An 18,961-nucleotide genomic window follows, 5' to 3' on the forward strand; every position below is an offset into this window, starting at 1 on the left:
AAAATATGAATTTCTGGGTCATTACCAAAGGGCAGACCCACTTGGTGACAAACTTCCAAGGACATTATTTTAGGAGCCTACTCATAGACTTACAGCTTAGGGGTCTGTTTGTTTTTCCTTATACAAATAGCAATTCAACACGATTTCCAAGATGGACAGTGGAGAATATTACTGTGAGGCCCGAAACTCTGTTGGACATCGCCGGTGTCCTGGGAAACGAATGCAAGTAGGTAAGCATGGGAAATTGAGAAGAACTTGTGTGTGAATAGAGTGGGGGATGAACACATTGGGAGAAATGTTTAAAAATGAGCTTAATATAAAAATAAAGTAACAGTGTTGTTTTCAGTCTATCTTCTAATCAAGGCAAGACAACTTAGCCTATATATATACAGATGTTTTTAATTTATCAAATATGTGTTTTAAAATATGTTTTTCTAAGAAATCTGTCTTTCAAATCACTGCTAAGTGCTAAGGGCCCACGTAAACTGCTGCCACCAACTTGCTACATAAGGCAGAGACTCTTCCTTGGCTTAAACTATAACAACACAGCAGAGCTTGTGTCCTGTGAACGTTATGTAAGTGTTAGCCATCTGGGTCACTGTCAGAAAGTCACTGACAATGGCTTTGCCAAGGCCCTGAAACACTAAGCTTATACTAATTGCAGGCTAGGTTTTCCAAAAGACACACGGAATAGTTATGGATCTAGATTGTTCAAAATGCAACTACAATATATTGTATTCATAAAATGACTTTTGGGATCGAGAGAATGAGAGCTGAGAGCGTTAGTCTTTCCTAGGAAATAGTTTTGGAGCATATCCCCTCCCACTGGCAACAGTGGGGATTTCAGGGCTTGAACTCGGGTGCCCAGACTAGATGACAAGCACCTTTATCCACTGTACCATCTTGCCAACCCTAACATTTAAGATTTTGTAAAAGCTAGGTTCTCTGACTATTTCCAATCAATTTGAGCCATGAATTGAAATTAACTAGTTCAATAGGTCTCAGAAGCATACAGTTATCATTAGCATAGCTGCCAAGGAGAGTTTTTATGGCAGTTGGATTTAATGATAGCATCTGTCCATCTACTTAACAAGAATTCACACATGCTTTATTTCACATTCCAGATGTTCTCAACATAAATGGCATCATAGCAGCTGTTGTGGTGGTGGCCTTCGTGGTTTCTGTATGTGGCCTTAGTATATGCTATGCTCAGAGAAAAGGCTACTTTTCAAGTAAGTTAAATTCATCCTTCTCAGATACATAATATCTTCTGAATATAGAGATTTCTTTTAAAAGTATTGTTTCTCCTATGAAGTGCTACCAGCTCTGGAGAGTGTTGTTACTGCTACTGTGCTACAGACAATGTTCACAATGACATGCATATGGGTTGTGATACACCTCGGGAACTAAAGAATGCTTCCTTCTTGTAAAATGCTGGGAACTCTATGGAATGTGTAAGAATCATCCACGGAGTGTATGTAATAGCACAAAGACATTCAATGTAGACAAATGTTTATAGTGTATTAACATATGGTATGAGATCCTTATATTTTATGTTAGCAATTATGTCTTATAGGATAGGCATTACTTTCTAATTTTATAAATAATTTTATTAAAATAAATCATCAGTGAAATGTTTCAGTATAGAACTGTGTACTATTGAATGTTGAATTTAATATAAGCATAAAGAAACCTGCTAGCCACAACTAGAAACCTAGTTGCGTGTGTTGGCATATGCCTGTGAGCCTAGTACTGGAGGGTGGCACAGAGTCACGAGAATAGTAAGTTTGGGCTATATAGTGAGATCCTGTTTCAAAACACTTACAAAACAAAACCGTTGAGCACACCCAGACCCTACTGAATTAGACACGCTTCCAGGCAAGGCTTTCACATCTTCTTGGTTAGAACTTTTATAACTTCAAACTACACTTGATTGCACAATTGGTTTGCTGTAAACTTTTGAGATTTAAACATTTTATTCTCTTACTATATGCCTTCACTCCCAGTGTTTCAATTTATAAAACCTCAAGAGCTTCCTGCACTAACAAAAGGGTATGAAGTTGAATTTTTAAATGAAACGATAAATTATAGCATGAAGACATTTTAGTGCCATCATTTAAGAGTGGGTATCAGTTTTAGAATTTAGGTAAAAAATGATTCATATTGAAATAAAATCAAAAGGAGCTTCCAATATCATTTATAAGTAATTATACATCATTTCTACATTATACATTAGCATTTATACATCAAAAATGTTTTTATGAAAATTGATTCACGATAATTCTTTCTACGAAGCTATTAGACATGGAGCTTACATGTGGAATTACAGTACGCACACAGGTTGAGGCAATAGGGTTGTAAGTTCAAGGTTAATGTGATCTACAAATTAAGACCGACCCTGTACCACGAAAGAAAAAGTGTGAACTGTTTCGTGAATGAAAGTTCAGTCTGGCCTGTCCAGTCTCGCCTATCCATATTCATATCCATATTCATATTCAATCAATAGACTCAGCTGTGTCCCCCTGCTGGTCAATAGTGAAAGTATAAATGACATTATCATATAAAATTCTTGTCATTTTTACCTACTTAGGAAAAATACCTAATGATTTTTATATGAGGAATCAGTAAAGTTATTTCTTAAGATACTGAAAGAGTTGACACGGGTATTAGGAGTTCATTAGCTTAGATTATTACTTCCTTTTCATCTGGCGGAAAACCTGTCCAAGGGAACCATATTTTTGAACTTATGTTTGGGATTAGCATTGCCAAACTATAACCTCTGGCCAAGTCTAGCTTATATCTGTTTTTCTTTACTTTGGCGGGGGAGTTGTTCTAGAACTGAGGAATGAACATAGGACATTAACCGCTCTGCTACTAAACAACACAGCCAGTCTTTTAAAAAAATAATTATTATGTACTTATTATATTTATCGGCTATACCACCCTGAATATGCCAGATCTCATCTGATCTCGGAAACTAAGCAGGGGTCGGGCCTGGTGAGTACTTGAATGGGAGGCCAGCTTTTTTTTTTTTTTTTTTTTTTTTTAAATAACTTTTTAGATTTTGAGACAGGGTCTCACTAAGTTGCCCAGGCTGGCTTTGAACTTATGATCACCCTGTCTTAGCTTCTTAAGTATATGGGATTCCAGGGTTACACCACTAGGCTCAGTTCCCTAGGCTTTCTAGGGCCTATAAGATCATTTTTTTTTATAAAGGCAGATTTGTTATTTCTTAATAGTACCACTATATTGAGACAAAGAAATGCAAACCCTACACCGAAAAAATCCTATTTTTCTCATTCATAAGCTGATGAGACCTTATTATTATTTTATTTTAAATCTTAATGACATTTTTAAAAGCTTGTTTTTTTCTTGGTTATATATCTAGCTCCCGACTTTATCCGTGAGCCCTCAAAGCCCAAACATGTGCTGTATGTATGACCTTATATAGAAAAACTTTCATCTAGAGGGTACAAATATTACAGGTTAGACTCAAAAGAAAATCAGCCAAGGTTGTTGTAGATGGATCTGCATACGAATTCTTGCATTAATGACATATATCTGTTCTTTTGCAGAAGACACTTCCTTCCAGTAAGTATTCTTTCTTAATACTTACTTTTTCTTCCTGTCTTTTAGTTTTAACCATCTGTTTAATGGCAAAAGTAGTTTATTTGTGTAGAGTAATCCTGTGAGAAGTTAATCAGCTTCATCAAGGAAAACATACTACCTCTGTCCTGGGGCCTACTTATAAATGACAAGAGGAGACATATGATCTCTAACTGTGAACATTTCTATAGTACAACTTTGAAAATACATTTCTATGTATCACTAACTAAGAGTTTTCAAATAAGCTTTCACTTAGTAATTTTTACACTTAACCGAAATGGAATCAGTTTTGAGCCTAACTGCCCCAGGCACTGCCACTGTATGAGCTAAACGTGGGGCAAACACCCACCAAATCTGTATTGGAATTAGTATCAAAATTAACATCACTGTGGAACTTCCATTGTACTAACTAAGCAGAAAATGATTAAACCTGTACACTGTGTGGCACTCCAGAGTGTAGCAAGAACGATAGAGAACAGAACAAGTAAGAAAGCAGAGAATCCAAAGAGCGGGAGTGGAGACTATCACTTTAAATAGATGGCCAAGAAAGGACATAGGCGATGTTTGCTTAAGACTGAGGGAGAAAGCCAGCCAAGCAGATACCCACAATGGTGTTCTTGTAGAAGGGAGAGAGAGAAATGAAACAGCTCAAGGTCAGGATGCCCTGCATATCTGAGATGAGCATCATGCCTAGAGCTGTATGGGAAAGAGGCAGGGAACACACACAAGTACTGGGAGGCAGACTATATGGAGATGTTGCCAAGATTTTGAGGCATTTGGCGCTGGTTCTGAGTAACACAGGAAGTCCAGGAAGGGCTGCAAGCAGCTTCAAACGCCTTATTTCTTTAACACTCACCTTGGTTTCTCTGTTGAGAATAAACTTTAAGGGGGAAAGGTGAAAGCAGTTAGACCAAGTAGAAAAATGACAGGAAGGGAGCCAAGACCACATGGCATACACACACTGTATGCTAACATGGTGGTGTTGGAGTGCTTGACAGGGTACAGCACAGTGGATTTATTTTCAGCAACTAACTGATCTAGATTCAGGCTGGTAGGAAAAGAGTAACATGAGGTGGCTTCAGGGTTACAAGGACATACACTCTACTGAATGTGGAAGACTGCAGAAGGCGTGGCTTTGGAGCAAGGTCTCAGAGAGGAGGTGCAGAGATGTGCGGAGCACTTGAACTTTCAGTATTCGACAAGCTAATTAGACTCTTGAGTAGAAATAGTCACTGAGAACATACATATGAATCTGGAGTTTGGGGAATTTATTTAAGTGTCTGAGTGTTCCGCTTGAACTTATGTTTGTATACCAAGTGCATACAGTGCCCATGGAGACTAGAAGAGGGTATCAGACCTCCAGGAGTTGGAATTACAGACAGTTGTGAGCCACTATGTGGCACTGGCAGCTCAACTCTGGTTCTCTGCAAGATCAAGTGCTCTATACAACTGAGACATGTCTCTAACCCCTTAATTGATGATAAAATGTTGCAGCCATGCATGAGACATGGATAAGGCCATCTAAGTCCCAATTTTGTTGCACTGGATCTGTGTCTGAGCTCCCTTTCACATGGGCATGTCAGGTCCGCTTTCCACATGCCTCCTTCTTCCCAGATGCCATGGCTTCCCTTATGCCCTTTGAAGACTCACGCTGTCACTGACTTCCTACTTTCAGATGCCTGGCCCAACCTTAGTGTTTGGATCTCATGATATCCTAGTGCAAGTACAGGATAAAATCTAAGATATCAGGATTAGCCAAGAGGCAAGGCCATTTAGAACCTGAGCAGCCTGGACATGTAGCCACTACCCAATCCAACCCCAGCCCCAGGCAAATGTGAGCACTTCAATTTTTTTATTAAGATGTGAAGTGACTGAGGGTTTTGAGCAGAGTGACATATGCTCTTTATATAAACAGTGAGGGAGATTCGTACTCTCTTAATTTGAGCCTCTGTCAAATTAGGCAGGAATCTTTATAATCCAGGAAGGAGCAATTGATTGTCTTACACCTGATGTCCATTCGCAATACCTATAGTTTTCAAATGCACTAAGCTCCTAAAAGAAACCTGTTCACACAAAACTTTCCATGGACAAATGAAACTTCAGATGATGATCAAACTTTTAAAATATTTAATGTTAATATATTAGGTTGAAAATAAGTGTCTTGTGGGTGTATTTCCCGCCCCCCCCCCCCAAAAAAAAAAAGAAAAAAGAAAAAAAGAAAAAAAGAGAAAATTGACTTAACCTGTTAGCCTTAGACGACATCTTGTTGCTCAGGGTTTGACACAAACCTGTACTTTGTCGCATGGCTCCCCTGGATACTGTCTGTTAGTGTCAGGAATCCACTTTGGGCTGCTGGTTTTTCTTCCGGCCTGGCTAAGACAGTCATGCTGAATGAGGATGGGTACCAGGATTGGAAGGGATAATGTAGTAAATGCTGTCTTTGTGTTCTACAAACAGGAAGGGGAGTCCTGCATCTAAAGCCACGACAACGAGCGAAAATGTGAGTGCTACTGAAGCATGTTTACTAAACAGGGCACTTAGGGACCCTGGCAGGGAAGTGAGGCAAAGATGTGCTATTGTGACCTCATTTTTAATGTACTTTAGACTGGTGTCTGTTACTGGTACATCAAAAGATCTAGGTAAATGCTAGCCTCCTTTCCATCTGGGTTGACACAATGAGGATATGTGACATTTACAGAGCAATTACTAGACGTTCTTTTTATCGTATCCTGTTTGAGGGTGTTAGGCTCTAAACCTACCTCCCTAATATGACAGAGTCTGGCATTCTCAGCCATTCTTGCTAGCTGAGATAACTGAGGGACATGTTCTCACAGGCTAACACCGTCAAAGGTGGGGACCAGCCTCGCCCAGTAGATGGCTCCCAGCATGCTCTGGTTATAGAATTTGCCTTTGGTTATCCAAGCACTTGCAAATGTTAGGGATATAAAATATCATCTGTTACTGTTGAAAAAGAGCATTTCAAACCCTTAAAAGGAAATTATCATCCAGTTAAGAGCGCTGGGGAAACATCATTTGGGCCAGCTGGGCTACTTTTTGGTAATTTAATAGAGGTGGGGCATCCAACATTCTCATAGGCTTAAACCTTTTCCTGAGGAAGGAGAACTCCTAGAACTCCTTAGTTCTTTAAGCAAGGGGTTCTCGGACGTCTTAGAGCAGACCTCAGGTGTCAGTACTTTAAACACTTAAATGATTCTTTCAGACACCAGTATTCCACACCGGCTTACTGCTCTTTAACTCCTGCCCCCTCAGTTATTTTAAAGATTACCTACCTACTTTAGGATCTCTGACTAAAGTTACCGCATTTTGTAGTTGACTACACTGAGCATGCTCTTTAATTAGGGGACAAATACCACATCTTCTACAATTTACAGACAAAGCCTTAAAGACTGGAATAAAAATAATTCTATCAAACAATAAAAGAGATCTTGTCCCTGAATTAAAAGGAAAATAAATGTTTCTTTTTTCCTCTCAGTAGCACTCATCAGCTGCATACACGTCTCTAGTTCAGCTTTCTTTTGCGGTTGGGTTCCCAGTTCAGTGTTGGGCCACACTGCTGTTACCCTGAGCACATATTATCAGTGGGCAGCAGTAGTGCACTAGCTCGGAGCAAGCCAAATTCTCCTGGCTCTAACTTCAACCCAAGTTCTTTAACCTCAGCAAAGTTCATATTTCTTGGCTTCTAGCATTTACTCAACTGTCCATAAAATTAGATTTAGTTAGATATCTACTGACTGGAACTTGAAGAATCTCAGTTTGATGTTCATCAGATTTATATGAATGAATTTAAACATCAAATAGCATGTTATCTTCAAACTTCTTTTTTTCTTTTTTTTCTAGGATTTCAAGCACACAAAATCCTTTATAATTTAAAAGAATTCTACTTTTGAGATGCACCAAAACCACAGTTGTCACGCACGTTATTAAAATATTGTAAAACTCTGCTTTGTCTTACATTTGCAAAGAGGTGGACGAAGAAATGAAAGTGGGAATTCATCATAATTGTTATGACCTCTAACTCACAAGAAGTATTTTAAGCAAAATGTTCTTGCCATCACTAAAATACAATCTGACATCTTGTGTCTGACCTAAAGTGAAATGTCTGGTAATATTCTGACTTTTTGAAATGCAAATGAATGTCATTTTTGGAGTTGACTATACCATACTGACTGTAAAGCTAATAATCCAAGAGGCAAGAATACACTGTATGTGCTCTCTCCCTGCAAGAATGGCTTATGTGTTCAGGAAATACTCTAACGAATGGAAACTGTTCAAAAAATTCCTACCAGAATCCTCTACTTACCTCTAAATAATCTGGGTTCCATTGTCCTGTGTCTCTGTATCTCTGTAAGGGAATCCCAGGGCTGAGTCTCACGTCTAAGGGTTTGCACTTTATATTTTCTTTCACTTCTCAGAACCAAAAGCAACTTGAAGGGAGCTGCTACTGCCATTTCTTCAGAGGCTTTTGGAGAGGCTCAGTGACCTGGACATCAGAGTGCACTACTCGAACCTACACAACTCCACAGACACCTTTCTGTGCTTGAGTGGTAACCTTTTATCTGTCTCTAAAGGCAATTCTGAACTGGGCTAGTTCCTCCCTGATGAAGATAAAGGGGTCTCAATTTATTTATGATGGAACAGGGGCATAGGGAGAGAAGCATTTGCCCCAAAAGTAAAAGGTAGATGAACAAGCTCATTTTGACTGTGACCCAGCAAAGGCACAGGAGAAACTATGGGTGAAATGAGACAGGGATCTAATGTCTTCTGAACTGGTTATCCACAAAGGCCACCAACCAGCTAGTGTCAGAATATGAAATTCCCAGGGCTCAACAGGAAAACCAGTCCTGCTGGGGACTGGCTTACATATATATATATATATATATATATATATATATATATATATATATATATATATATATATATATTAAATGTAACTGGGGATGTCTAGTTCTGGGTAAAAAAGCACGAAAGGTCCCTTGCTCCCTTTATCAGCTTTGAACATGGTCAAGCTGGCTTTCTACCCAAAAGGCAAAGCAGATTCTCAGGATTCTCGTGATAAGCAAACTAGCTAAGTGGTCAGTGAGTACCTGCTAGTGATCTGGTCACTGGGGTGATGCCCACTGCCATACTGCTCCCTTTAACTTTGTGGCCTTGAACCCTTCCTAATCAGTAGCCACCTTCCCAAAGGGCTGACTTCTGTAAAATGCCTCAGCCCTCAAGGTCAGACTCATACTTAATCGAGCCAGCAAGCTATACAGAACAAGACAGTAATAATTCAACCCACATGGTTCTTGTTATAACCACTCAACTCTGTCACACAGTGTAGAGTACAAGTGTGTCAGTGATGCAGATGGGTTGCCCACAGATCCAAGCTCCTTGCTCCTTTCGACAAAGAAACACCTATGGTGTACAAGAAATCAGGATAAATGTTGCCTATGCCATGACTATGAGATTTGCTCTGGCAGGAGGAATGCTATCCTTCTGCAGTGCAGTTGCAGTAGACATACAACTCTCAAGGACATCTCTTTAGGCCCACATAGTATCACAAGACCAACTGCATCAACTTATATGACACAAATCACATCGTGAGATGACAATTACGTAGTGCCTTACCTTCACTAGTAGATGAAAAGCTTCTTTTTAAGACACTGAAGACTGAAGGTTCATTTTGTGCAGTGTAAACATCTAATAAAATCTGTGCCAAACACCTACTATATATCCTTAACTACTGTATACAGCTACGCAGAAATCATTGTATAAAGAATGCTTTCTTCTACACAAAGGACCTAACTGCACACTAATCTTCTAGTTATTAAGTCTATCTGGGAGTCACTGCCATGAAGACTTGTCTACTGTTTTCTGAGACTTGAAATCTAACATTGTGTCAAAATCTAATTATAGTTTCTAGAACATGTTGATTTTATTTTTCCACAGTCAAAGTCTAATAAGGGTCTAGAAACTATGAGAGAAAGTTTTGTTTTAGTATTGCCACTGTTGTAACTAGATTCATCTTATTTTTAGTCCGGATAGGGGTTAACTTAGCTAAGCCTGGATGTTTATTTTTTTAATACAACTTTACAAAGAACTTCCTTCATTCTACAACTCACTTTGTTTGATTAAAGTTCACACTACAAAAATAGCTATGCACAGCTCAACTTTTTAGTCCCATTCAACAGAGGGGGGGAAGTCACTCACCTATTGTTCAGTAAAACCCAGGAAACTCCTCCCTCCCTTACACCTGCAGCTGTGAGGCTGCTCTAGCAGTCTACAATCAAAGTCTCACTTGTCTCTCAGCTTGGACACCTGCCAACCTCTAACGTCAGAGAATAAAAGGGTCAATTACTTATTGGATGTTTTGTGATGTCAGAGGCTGAGGGTAAGGGAGTGCAAAATCTCACTTCTCTTCCAAGACGTTATGAAGAGGAGCCTGTTGTTTGCAGTCAACGACTGCTCGGCTTTGCAGTGCTGTTACTGGAGGAGCTGGGGTCTACTTTTCCTTCATTTTAAATTCTCCAGTTGTCACACCTTCTCTTCATCCTCAGTAACTTCTGGGTCACCCACTCCACCCCCCTGGTTCCCAAACCTATCTTTATCAAACTTCAGCATTTAAAAACAAAAAGATACAAGAGAATCTTATACACAACCAACCCACAACCCACTTTTTTTGTTGCCTTATTATTCAGCAGACTGAACTGTTTGTCTTTACAATTTACTCTGCCTTTTTGGATACATTTGTAATACTTCCCCTGGACCATTAGTCCTCATCACAAGTTATGGAAATCCTATTTACTCCTGACGGACAAGTCAAATTCAACTCTCTGTGGGACAGCCTTCTCCCATTTTCCAGCTGTACGTTTTGTCTCTGAATTTCAGTGGCATTTGATTCTTCTGTGGTATTTATTGATTTCTGTGTTATAGTACAGGTAGGTATGTATATGACATCTTTACCAGCCTGAAAACCTGAGAAAAGACCAATGTTGTACAGATCTTCATAAACCCTAAGGTATTTAATAGTATCTGACATGAAAAGTTTCTAAAAATGCTGAATATCCGTGAAGCACAAAGAATGATTAAATGTAAGCATCAACTTAGAATATTAATAAAACATTGTATTCTGATACAACACAGTTTATGGTCTATGAATTATTACCCCATGAACTAAGGATGGACAAAAATAATTTTCCCTTTTAGCAATTAGTTGTCCATTTCCGTACAACTCTTTTTCATGTATGGGTGGCTTGCCTACATGTGTCTGCACCACATAGGTGCTGGGTGCCCCTAGACATCAGGAGAGGAAATTAGACCCCCTGGAAGTGGAGTTCCAGATGGTTGTAAGCTGCCATGTAAGTGCTGGGAATCAAACACAAGTCCTCTGGAAGAACACAGACTCCTAACCATGGAGGCATCTCTCTGGCCTTATCCACACAATTCCTAAGTCTTTTTCATCTCTTGTTTCTTGTTCAGTAAGATTTGTTAACGTTTTAGCTGCAATAACTAACTGGTAAAGAAATTTAAGGTGAACTATCATTGGTTGGTTATTAAAATATTTAAATAAATAAATAAATAATATTTTAAATAAATAAAATATTTAAATATTTTAAGTAAAATCTTAAAATTTCAAGAAAAAAAAAACCATACTATGCCTTTTTACTTTCTAAAAAAACTGCCCTCAAAATAATGAGCAGGGTGTTGGAGGCCCCACTGAAGATTAAAGGTACTTTTTAGTATCTTTTTAATGATCCATTTTCTACTTTTAATGTAGTACCTATAAGTGTTCTTAAAGATACACCAAAATTGAACATGTTCCCATATTTAACTACTACTACTCAATTTCTGTTGTTCTGAAACAGGGTCTCAATATGTAATCCAGGCTGGACTCGAACTCCCAATCCTCCTGTATTCAAGTCCCAATTGCTTTGATTACAGGAACAGGATACTATCTCATTTTATTCATTTCATGATACTATCTCATTTTATTCATTTTTAACCTGACTTTCCCTTCCAAAAAGCATTCATTGAATTGAAGTCAAACCATTGAATCACCTGAAGTAAGTGAAGTTCCAAAATGTATGTTTCTAGATTTCAGGATAATACATGGCAAAGACATAAGTTGTGTTCATGAAGACTGGCTTCCGTAACAGTGTGCTAACAGGACTGCGCTGCTGCTCAGTAACTGAAGTGCTGCATCTTCTACAAAAGATGACTGAACTGGGTATGAATATCCCTTTGTTACTTCAAGACAGTGTTACCTTGACATTTCTAGTCTCCCTCCAGCAGTCCATAAAAGCTTAAGCTGTCCTAGTGATGAGAAGAAATGAGAGACATAAAAACAGACTGAGAATAACTCAGTTAGAGACCTCACATATGAGGATTCTTATTCTCAAATGTGCCCCCAAGGCAGCTAAACGTTTAACAAACATGGACACTTTCCATTTAGAAGTCTAACTTCCTTGAGTGCCACCTACAGTTGCTGAACCTTGATGTAAAAGCTCCTAATTTACCACATCCCCAGAAAATAACCGTTGGCTCTTTACAGCTGGGCAAAAAGATCGTTTTATCTAGTACATCTTTCAGGGCCTTTGGTTCCATGCCGCCATCTCTTCTGAATTCATACATCTATATATATATCCCACAGGCAAAAATGAGGAGTATCAGTTTGAGCTGACAGTGGTTAAAACACAACAGACATTCCTGTACATATTAAGTTACAGATTTCCTAAGTGGCTTATAACTGTCTTTAATGAGATATGGTACCCTCTGCAGACTGCTGTAAACATAAATGAATAAAAATAAAAAAAAAAATTAGATAAAGATAATATCCTTCCTTCCCAGCACACTCTTAGGAGATGATCTCCACTGTTAAAGAGGACAGCACTGCACACTGGGAATAGTCTAGTTAGGGAGAAGACAACCTTATCCAATTTAACCCAACATCTCCAGCTGGCTCATTCTACCAGGATGAAAGGATTCAGAAACAACAGAGACAAAGCACTGCTATGCACACACTACCTATCACCAAAGAATTTAAAGGATATTTGATAACTGTGAAATGAATGTTTATTTGAATTTTTTAGATTAGTTGTACAACTGAATCATGACAAATTACCACAAGGATTTTTTATGTTCCTCAGGACTGGGGTTTGTCGATGACTTCAAATTTGGGATCTAAAAAGAGGGAAATATTTCAGGCTTAGTCATACTGCAATAACAAGATTAGGTACCATGTTGAAATTGCCAGTTTTAAGATTTAAAAAAAAAAAATCTGTTTTAAACATGTGCAGAGAAAAACAACAGTTGATAAACTTTAAATACCTTCTGTGATTGAGGTCTTTATTAATCTATGTTACATACATGTGCTGCATAACGAGACCAATCAAATGAGAAAGGTCTCATAATTCATGAACCTTGATCTGAGTGCTTCCCATGCTTGTAGGAACTACACATGTAACTGTCATCTAACTTCCAAATACCACAAAAACCTCTTAAGGATGAGTGACAGGGCATGTTCATTAACAGGAGCAAGGTCCTAGCTCTAGAGGAAAGCAGACAAACTTTCCACCTACACTAACCCCCACATTTTGTCTGTGACAAGGCAGACTTACCTTCAAAGTGGAAGGTAGGGAACTTGTCCATCTCTCCTTTTCCAAACATTTGTCTGAGCTTATACAACTCTCTGTCCAGGTCTTGCTGATACTCTGGGCCAGCATCAACAGGTCCTGCAGATGCCCTAGTATACAATGAAACAAGGAAAACTAATTATGCACTAGTTAAAAATGAAACCAACCAACCAAAAAACCTAAAACTACTCTTTATCATCAGGTCTTAATAAGGTGCACATGTGGGGGAAAACAAACGGTTAGAAAAATGACTGTTCTATTTGCATCTCAATTCAAATTATTTTAGAACAAGGTTTCAGAGATGAGGTAACTTCAAACAAATCTCTAATCCTCAAGGTTTGTTAGCATCAAAGACAATAATCAGTTCTCAGGATCTGAGTTTCAGTATATGGAAAATGATGCAGTTCAGATTAGAAAAGAAAAGAAAAATCCTAAACCAGTAAGTCATTACAAACGTACGGTTTCTGAAGTATGATATACATGTGTGAACATGAGTGGTCAATGCAGGTATCTAGTGACTTTATCTCTTTATCTCCCCACCTCACTTTCAGAGACATTGTTTCCTATTAAGCTTGGGCCCATGAACTGGCTAAACTGGCTGGCCAGAAAGACCTCATGATACTCATCAGATTGGGCAAATGCTGCTGTGGCTACTGCATCCAGTTTTTTACATTGGTACTGGGGATCCTAACTCTGGCCTCTTTATTATGCAGCAAGCACTTTACCAACTGAACCATCTTCCAGGTCCTCAAGACTTTAAATGATTGCCTGGTTAGCTACCTTTAAAGAGTTCCAAAAAAATTATCTGGTATTAACATTTCAATCAAGGTGGGTTCAACCTTTGGCATTTGTCTCACTTAGGGTTACTACTGTTATGATGAAACTCCACGAGCACAGCAGCAAGGGGAGCAAAGGTTTGGTTTTGCTTTAAGCTTCCATATACTGTTCATCATCAGAGAAAGTAAGAATAGGGATCTAGTCAGCTAGGAACCCGAAGACAGGAGCTGATGAAGAGGACATGAAAGGGTGCTGTTACTGTCTTATCCACAAGGCTGGCTCAGCTATTCCCTCAATAGTCTGGGCCTTCCATATAAAATACCTACTTAGAAAATGCACCACAAGCTTGCTTACGGTCATAGCTTATGGACACATTTTCTTTCTGAGACTCAAACCTGACTTGTGTCAGGCTGACATATAATACCAGCATAACATTGTAACTTGACATCATCATCTACAAAGTTAATGGTTACAACTGAGCATATTCCTCCTGTATCATATGCCTCTGGGCTCAAAAGTGTGTAATCCTCTAAGCAAATTTCGTGCTTTCTAGCTTTTATACCTCATCTGAGATCGTTTTTCTAACCTAAAGATACAGCACTTCCATTCCCAGTTACCTGTTCAGTCTTAAACAAACTATTTTTAACCTGGTATAGAGTCCTCGGGTGTCTTCCAAAGGTGATTGAAAATAAGCAAAATCATTAGTAAATTCTTTCCTTTAAAAAAAAAAAAAAAAAACATTGGCTATCCAAGAGACACTCAAAAGGGCAGACCGAGCCAAGCCCTACTTTCAAAGCTCTAAAGTGGTGAACTTTATACCAAAATGTTTTTCAAACTGTCTCCAGTTGGGAGTGTTTATTCAACTTCCCCAACCACTCACCCTGCATGTCACGAATTACCCATATTTATCTGTTATAAGCTTTCTACTTCTATCAGATTTAAGAATCTGCATCTTGAAAAAGAACAACATGGCCCGTATCAGTTAACCATCATGTTCTTTGTAATGACAGATGACAAAACAAAAGAATTATAAACTGATGTGTATTATTTTCCTAAGTTTTAGGGGTTAAATCAAATGATAGATATATTGGACATTCATCTCAAATATGTAGCTTGCAATCTTGTTTTCCCAAGTTTTACTTCATGCCACTTTTGAGTCTTTTAGATCACCATGAAAACAGTCTTAAATAGAAAAACGCTGTTCACACACATCTTTCAAATCACATCACAGAAAAGCTGAAAACAAGGTGAAATCCTGATTGTATGCCTTGCCCAATCATTCTTAATTTTCTGATGTAAAATTAATCAATGCCTAAGGTACTCAATATTCTTAAATAGCTACTAAATGATTTCAAGATCCTGCGTACGTCTGTGACTTATTTCACTGTAATGACGTAGTAATTGTGCCTATACTTCAAATGACAAGACTTACTGGAATTGTCTCGTGGAGCCTTCATAAAGTAGATACTGTTACGACTGATCTTGAAATTTACATGTTCTGAACATTTATATTCACAATGTGCTTCTTCATCTACCCACTTACTGTCTCTTTGATTTGTACTCTCTTATCTTGTCCACGAAGAGTTTCTGTACAGGATCAAGTTCCTTATTAAAGGCCACAGCTGTAACACCAATGTTTCTCCTCAAATGCACAGAGACTGCTGACCTAAGGACGGAGGAGAGCCTGAAGATCCTCTGAAGAATCATGGCTGAGTCTCTGGTACTACAGAAGCATCAGAAGTTAATGTACTTTTCATAAAACACCTTAAATACATCATGTGCTGAGAACCTAATTCATAGAATTACACCAGAACTCAAATTATATCTGGCCAGTCATATAACCTTTTCATTACAAGGTCTTTCCTTCTTACCAAGAGGCCCTGGGACCTAGGAATAGCTGAGAGGTCTACTAGAGTTCAAAGTAAAGAGAAAACACATCATATGGGGTAGTGCTTTTTCTCCCATGATCTTAATCTCGGACCTGAGGAAACAGTGAGGTGAAGCTCTTTAAGAACACAGCTTGTCACCAGCAGGAAAAGACAAACTGCATATACTGTGCCAGTTTCCATGACTTCTTAAAGGGACAAAGAGAGTCAAGACAGTTGTCTTAGCCAGGAGTGAGAGGCTGAAGTTTCCACTTCATAGGCTCACAGGAAGGAAAACAGCTTTGCCTGGTAACAACTCAGGATCCTAGCCACTTAACACTGTAGCCAATCAACTTCCAAAAGAAACAGCAAAGAAAAACAGCTACAAGGCCCAGTGAGCCCTGCAGTAACAGAGAGAGTCGATGATACAAGCTCATCAGAGAAAGAGTTTACTGAGGGTCTAAGTCAAAAGTTTAAACATGGAGCTTAAAGCCTCTCTATCCCTCAGACCCTTGAAGTTAAAACAAAACATTTTCTAGCTCAAAACATTGATAGATACATTAAAGGGGAGGATAATTCTTGTGGAGATCTGAGTAAAATAGAACACCTTACTTCTACTAAACGGCGAGAGAACCAAGGTAGTGAGCATGCTGCTACTAGTTCATATTAACAGAGAAAGTATGGACAAGAATTTAAAAACCTTTACGTTAATTTGACAAAGTAAGTTTTCTTGAATTTAGTAATATCAACAATTACAAAAGTGGTGGTAGAGGGGTAGTGTTTGAGTCCCAAAACCTAGGAGTTTTGTTCCATTTTGATTTGTTCCCCTTGAAGCCAGGATTGGCATCAAGCTTGTGATGCCAGCACTGGGGAGGCAGAAAAAGACAAATCTTTGGTGCTCACTTGGCAACCTAGTCTTTTTGGCAAGATCTTGGATACTGACGGAGTCTGTCTCAAAAGGCAATGTGTATAGTACCTGAAGATTAACAGCAGAGGCTGACCCTGGCTCCTGTAGAAACACACGCAGAAGTGTCCACATATATATGCACACCCAAATAAACAGAGATAGATAGATAGATAGATAGATAGATAGATAGATAGATAGACAGACAGACAGACAGACAGACAGATGGACGACAAAAGTGCATAAAGGGGTTTGAGTGGCCCTTTACCACTAATAGTTCAAGAATCATTAAGTATAAGCAAGCTGACTGGCATAACAGTTATTAAATATATGTGAAGGGAGAGAGTGTGTAATTGTCTCTCCAAGGGCACATTTGTTGTCTGAAGATAATTTTAGCTGTCCTGAATACGTTGAATGAAGGTGGCCTATAGTGGGTAGAGAGCAGGTACACTGCTATTCTTCCTACAACATGAAAAATAGCAATCCTCCCTATTCTCATTCCAAAGAGTTATCTGAAGTGTCAATAGTACCAACTTCAACAAACCTGGAATAACATTTAGTGCTGTTGAAAAAAAATCAAATAAGCAGTGAGTTTTCATTCACTGATCATGATAAAATCAAAACATTTGAAGAAATCAGTATGTCATTCATAATCTACCAGAGAATTATACAGGAGAAAGAGCTACAGGCAAATAAACAAGACTTTATAATAAGAAAACATCACCTAACTCATTTTGGAAATCTAGGAACACACTTAAGACCTATCAGTAAGGTAGCAATACTTCTTTAGCCCGAAAAATACTGCAAAATACTTTCATATTGCCCACTTAGGAAATACTCTCTAAAGTGTTAGGGAAAGCTGTTCTTCCAGTCTCCCTTATAGATGATTAAAAACAGTATGTCTAAAGAAGGTTATTTTTATCTAACATTCTACAGTCAACCTGCTCCCAATCTAGCTGAAAAGACGGTCAGTTCTTCTACAAGACAGGCAAAATACATTTTCACTTTTCATGATCAAAACAATGATTTCAAATTTGAATTTCTAATTTATCGTATTTCCTGAACCCCAAACATACATGTATATGTATATTCGTCTCCTAAATCCTACTCAATCGTCCAAACAACGAACACATACTCTCTAACCAAAACTACTTGTTTCTCCTTTACTGCCTTTCACTTTTTCAAATTAAATAATGCGATCTGTTCACTATCATACAGAAGACAGATGTCATCATAAGTGTAAAACAACATCTGTGACAAATTAATATCTGGTGCTAGCTAGCTGTTTCTTAGGGGTCTGATATGAAAAATCTTGGGGAAAGCATGGGGGTAAAAATCAAGGTTCAAACACAGAGTTTTAGCTCTGGGAAGGAACATGGCTCTCCTACTTATAGTGGTTGCCTGACCAGCCCAGCCAAAGGCTAGTCTGTTTGCTGCCTGTGACTCTAATCATAAAGTCAATCGACAAAGCTGTTTTAGCTGTATAGTTTCTAGATTGGATATAAACTTTTAGGATATCACCACTGCCCTTTTCTGTCTTAGGAGGCACGACCCGCTCCTACATAATTCCCAAGCTTCTCTGGCGTGCCGTGACCTTGGGTTGCCCCAGGCGGGCTGCAGGCACGCCACCCCGCCTTTATTGCCTTTCCTGTTGGCCTGTTGAGCTCTCAAAAGGGTATTAACGGTCTTGGTTATTGGGTGTAAGGCAAACTTTAATACCCAGGAGGGCCGAGGTCACCTGTGACCCCAGGCCAGGCCATGAAGGTGCCAAGGACACAGGGCTGCGCTCTACTACTAGGGCGAAGGTGATGGGCAGCCCTTTCCTCGTGAACAAACCCAGAATCGCAATCCCAAGAGGCCAACCTCGCCTAGTTACCCTCCCAGTCACCTTGCACTGAGTCCCGAGCTGCCAGAGTCACCGCCGCCGCCACCGTTCTACTTCCGGCCCTGACTCCGCCTACACACGCCTACCCGCCATCGCAATGCACTATGGGCCACGGCTTCAGTCGTTCGACGCTCACCGGACAGGAAGCGCCTCGAAGAGAGTCTGCGACCGGACGCCTCTAGGTGAGACAGAAGCCAAACAGGAGGAGGAAGTGGAGGGTAAGTGCTTCCGGGTCCCTCAGCTAAGACTCCGCCATCTTTCCTACACTTAACTTTACCCCCTTTTCCCT

At 39.2% G+C, this 18,961-nt stretch overlaps 3 protein-coding genes across 6 annotated transcripts in view; 2 read left to right on the top strand and 1 right to left on the bottom strand.

The window, feature by feature from the left end:
- Positions 1–10,747, top strand: part of Jam2 (junctional adhesion molecule 2) — a 52,443-nt gene extending 41,696 nt beyond the window's left edge. The window contains exons 6-10 of the mRNA XM_034515195.2: positions 131–230; positions 1,125–1,232; positions 3,576–3,591; positions 6,064–6,106; positions 7,465–10,747. Coding sequence (XP_034371086.1) covers positions 131–230; positions 1,125–1,232; positions 3,576–3,591; positions 6,064–6,106; positions 7,465–7,497 — 300 coding nt within the window. The 3' untranslated portion in view covers positions 7,498–10,747. The remainder of the gene's footprint in view (positions 1–130; positions 231–1,124; positions 1,233–3,575; positions 3,592–6,063; positions 6,107–7,464) is intronic.
- A 1,911-nt stretch (positions 10,748–12,658) lies between these two features.
- Atp5pf (ATP synthase peripheral stalk subunit F6) lies at positions 12,659–18,850 on the bottom strand. Of its 3 annotated transcripts, none has more exons than XM_076943108.1 (5): positions 18,809–18,850; positions 15,562–15,741; positions 14,666–14,734; positions 13,227–13,351; positions 12,659–12,789 (listed from the first exon to the last, which is right to left on the bottom strand). In XM_076943108.1, exons 2-5 carry the CDS (start codon positions 15,723–15,725, stop codon positions 12,752–12,754), a joined length of 396 nt encoding a protein of 131 aa, XP_076799223.1. In that variant the 5' UTR covers positions 15,726–15,741; positions 18,809–18,850; the 3' UTR covers positions 12,659–12,751. The 3 variants fall into 3 exon arrangements, with proteins under 3 accessions (XP_076799223.1, XP_076799222.1, XP_034370806.1); XM_076943107.1 differs by having other exon boundaries at positions 18,676–18,821; XM_034514915.2 differs by lacking the exon at positions 14,666–14,734 and having other exon boundaries at positions 18,676–18,821.
- Gabpa (GA binding protein transcription factor subunit alpha) overlaps positions 18,754–18,961 on the top strand; it is a 30,917-nt gene continuing 30,709 nt past the window's right edge. For both annotated transcript variants that reach the window (XM_034514912.2, XM_076943102.1), the window contains exon 1: positions 18,754–18,890. The gene's annotated coding sequence lies outside the window, so the exon portion shown is untranslated. The remainder of the gene's footprint in view (positions 18,891–18,961) is intronic.

Source organism: Arvicanthis niloticus, chromosome 12 (genome assembly GCF_011762505.2).
Source record: "Arvicanthis niloticus isolate mArvNil1 chromosome 12, mArvNil1.pat.X, whole genome shotgun sequence".
Classification (NCBI taxonomy): domain Eukaryota; kingdom Metazoa; phylum Chordata; class Mammalia; order Rodentia; family Muridae; genus Arvicanthis; species Arvicanthis niloticus.

Excerpts from the sequence above, each read along its gene's own strand:
- Atp5pf (XM_076943108.1), bottom strand. The coding sequence starts at position 15,725 with ATGATTCTTCAGAGGATCTTCAGGCTCTCCTCCGTCCTTAGGTCAGCA. Across the intron at positions 14,735-15,561 it reads GAGTACAAATCAAAGAGACA|GAAAGAATTTACTAATGATT; the intron begins GTAAGTGGGTAG and ends TTTTTTTTAAAG. Across the intron at positions 13,352-14,665 it reads ACCCGAGGACTCTATACCAG|GGCATCTGCAGGACCTGTTG; the intron begins GTTAAAAATAGT and ends ATTGTATACTAG.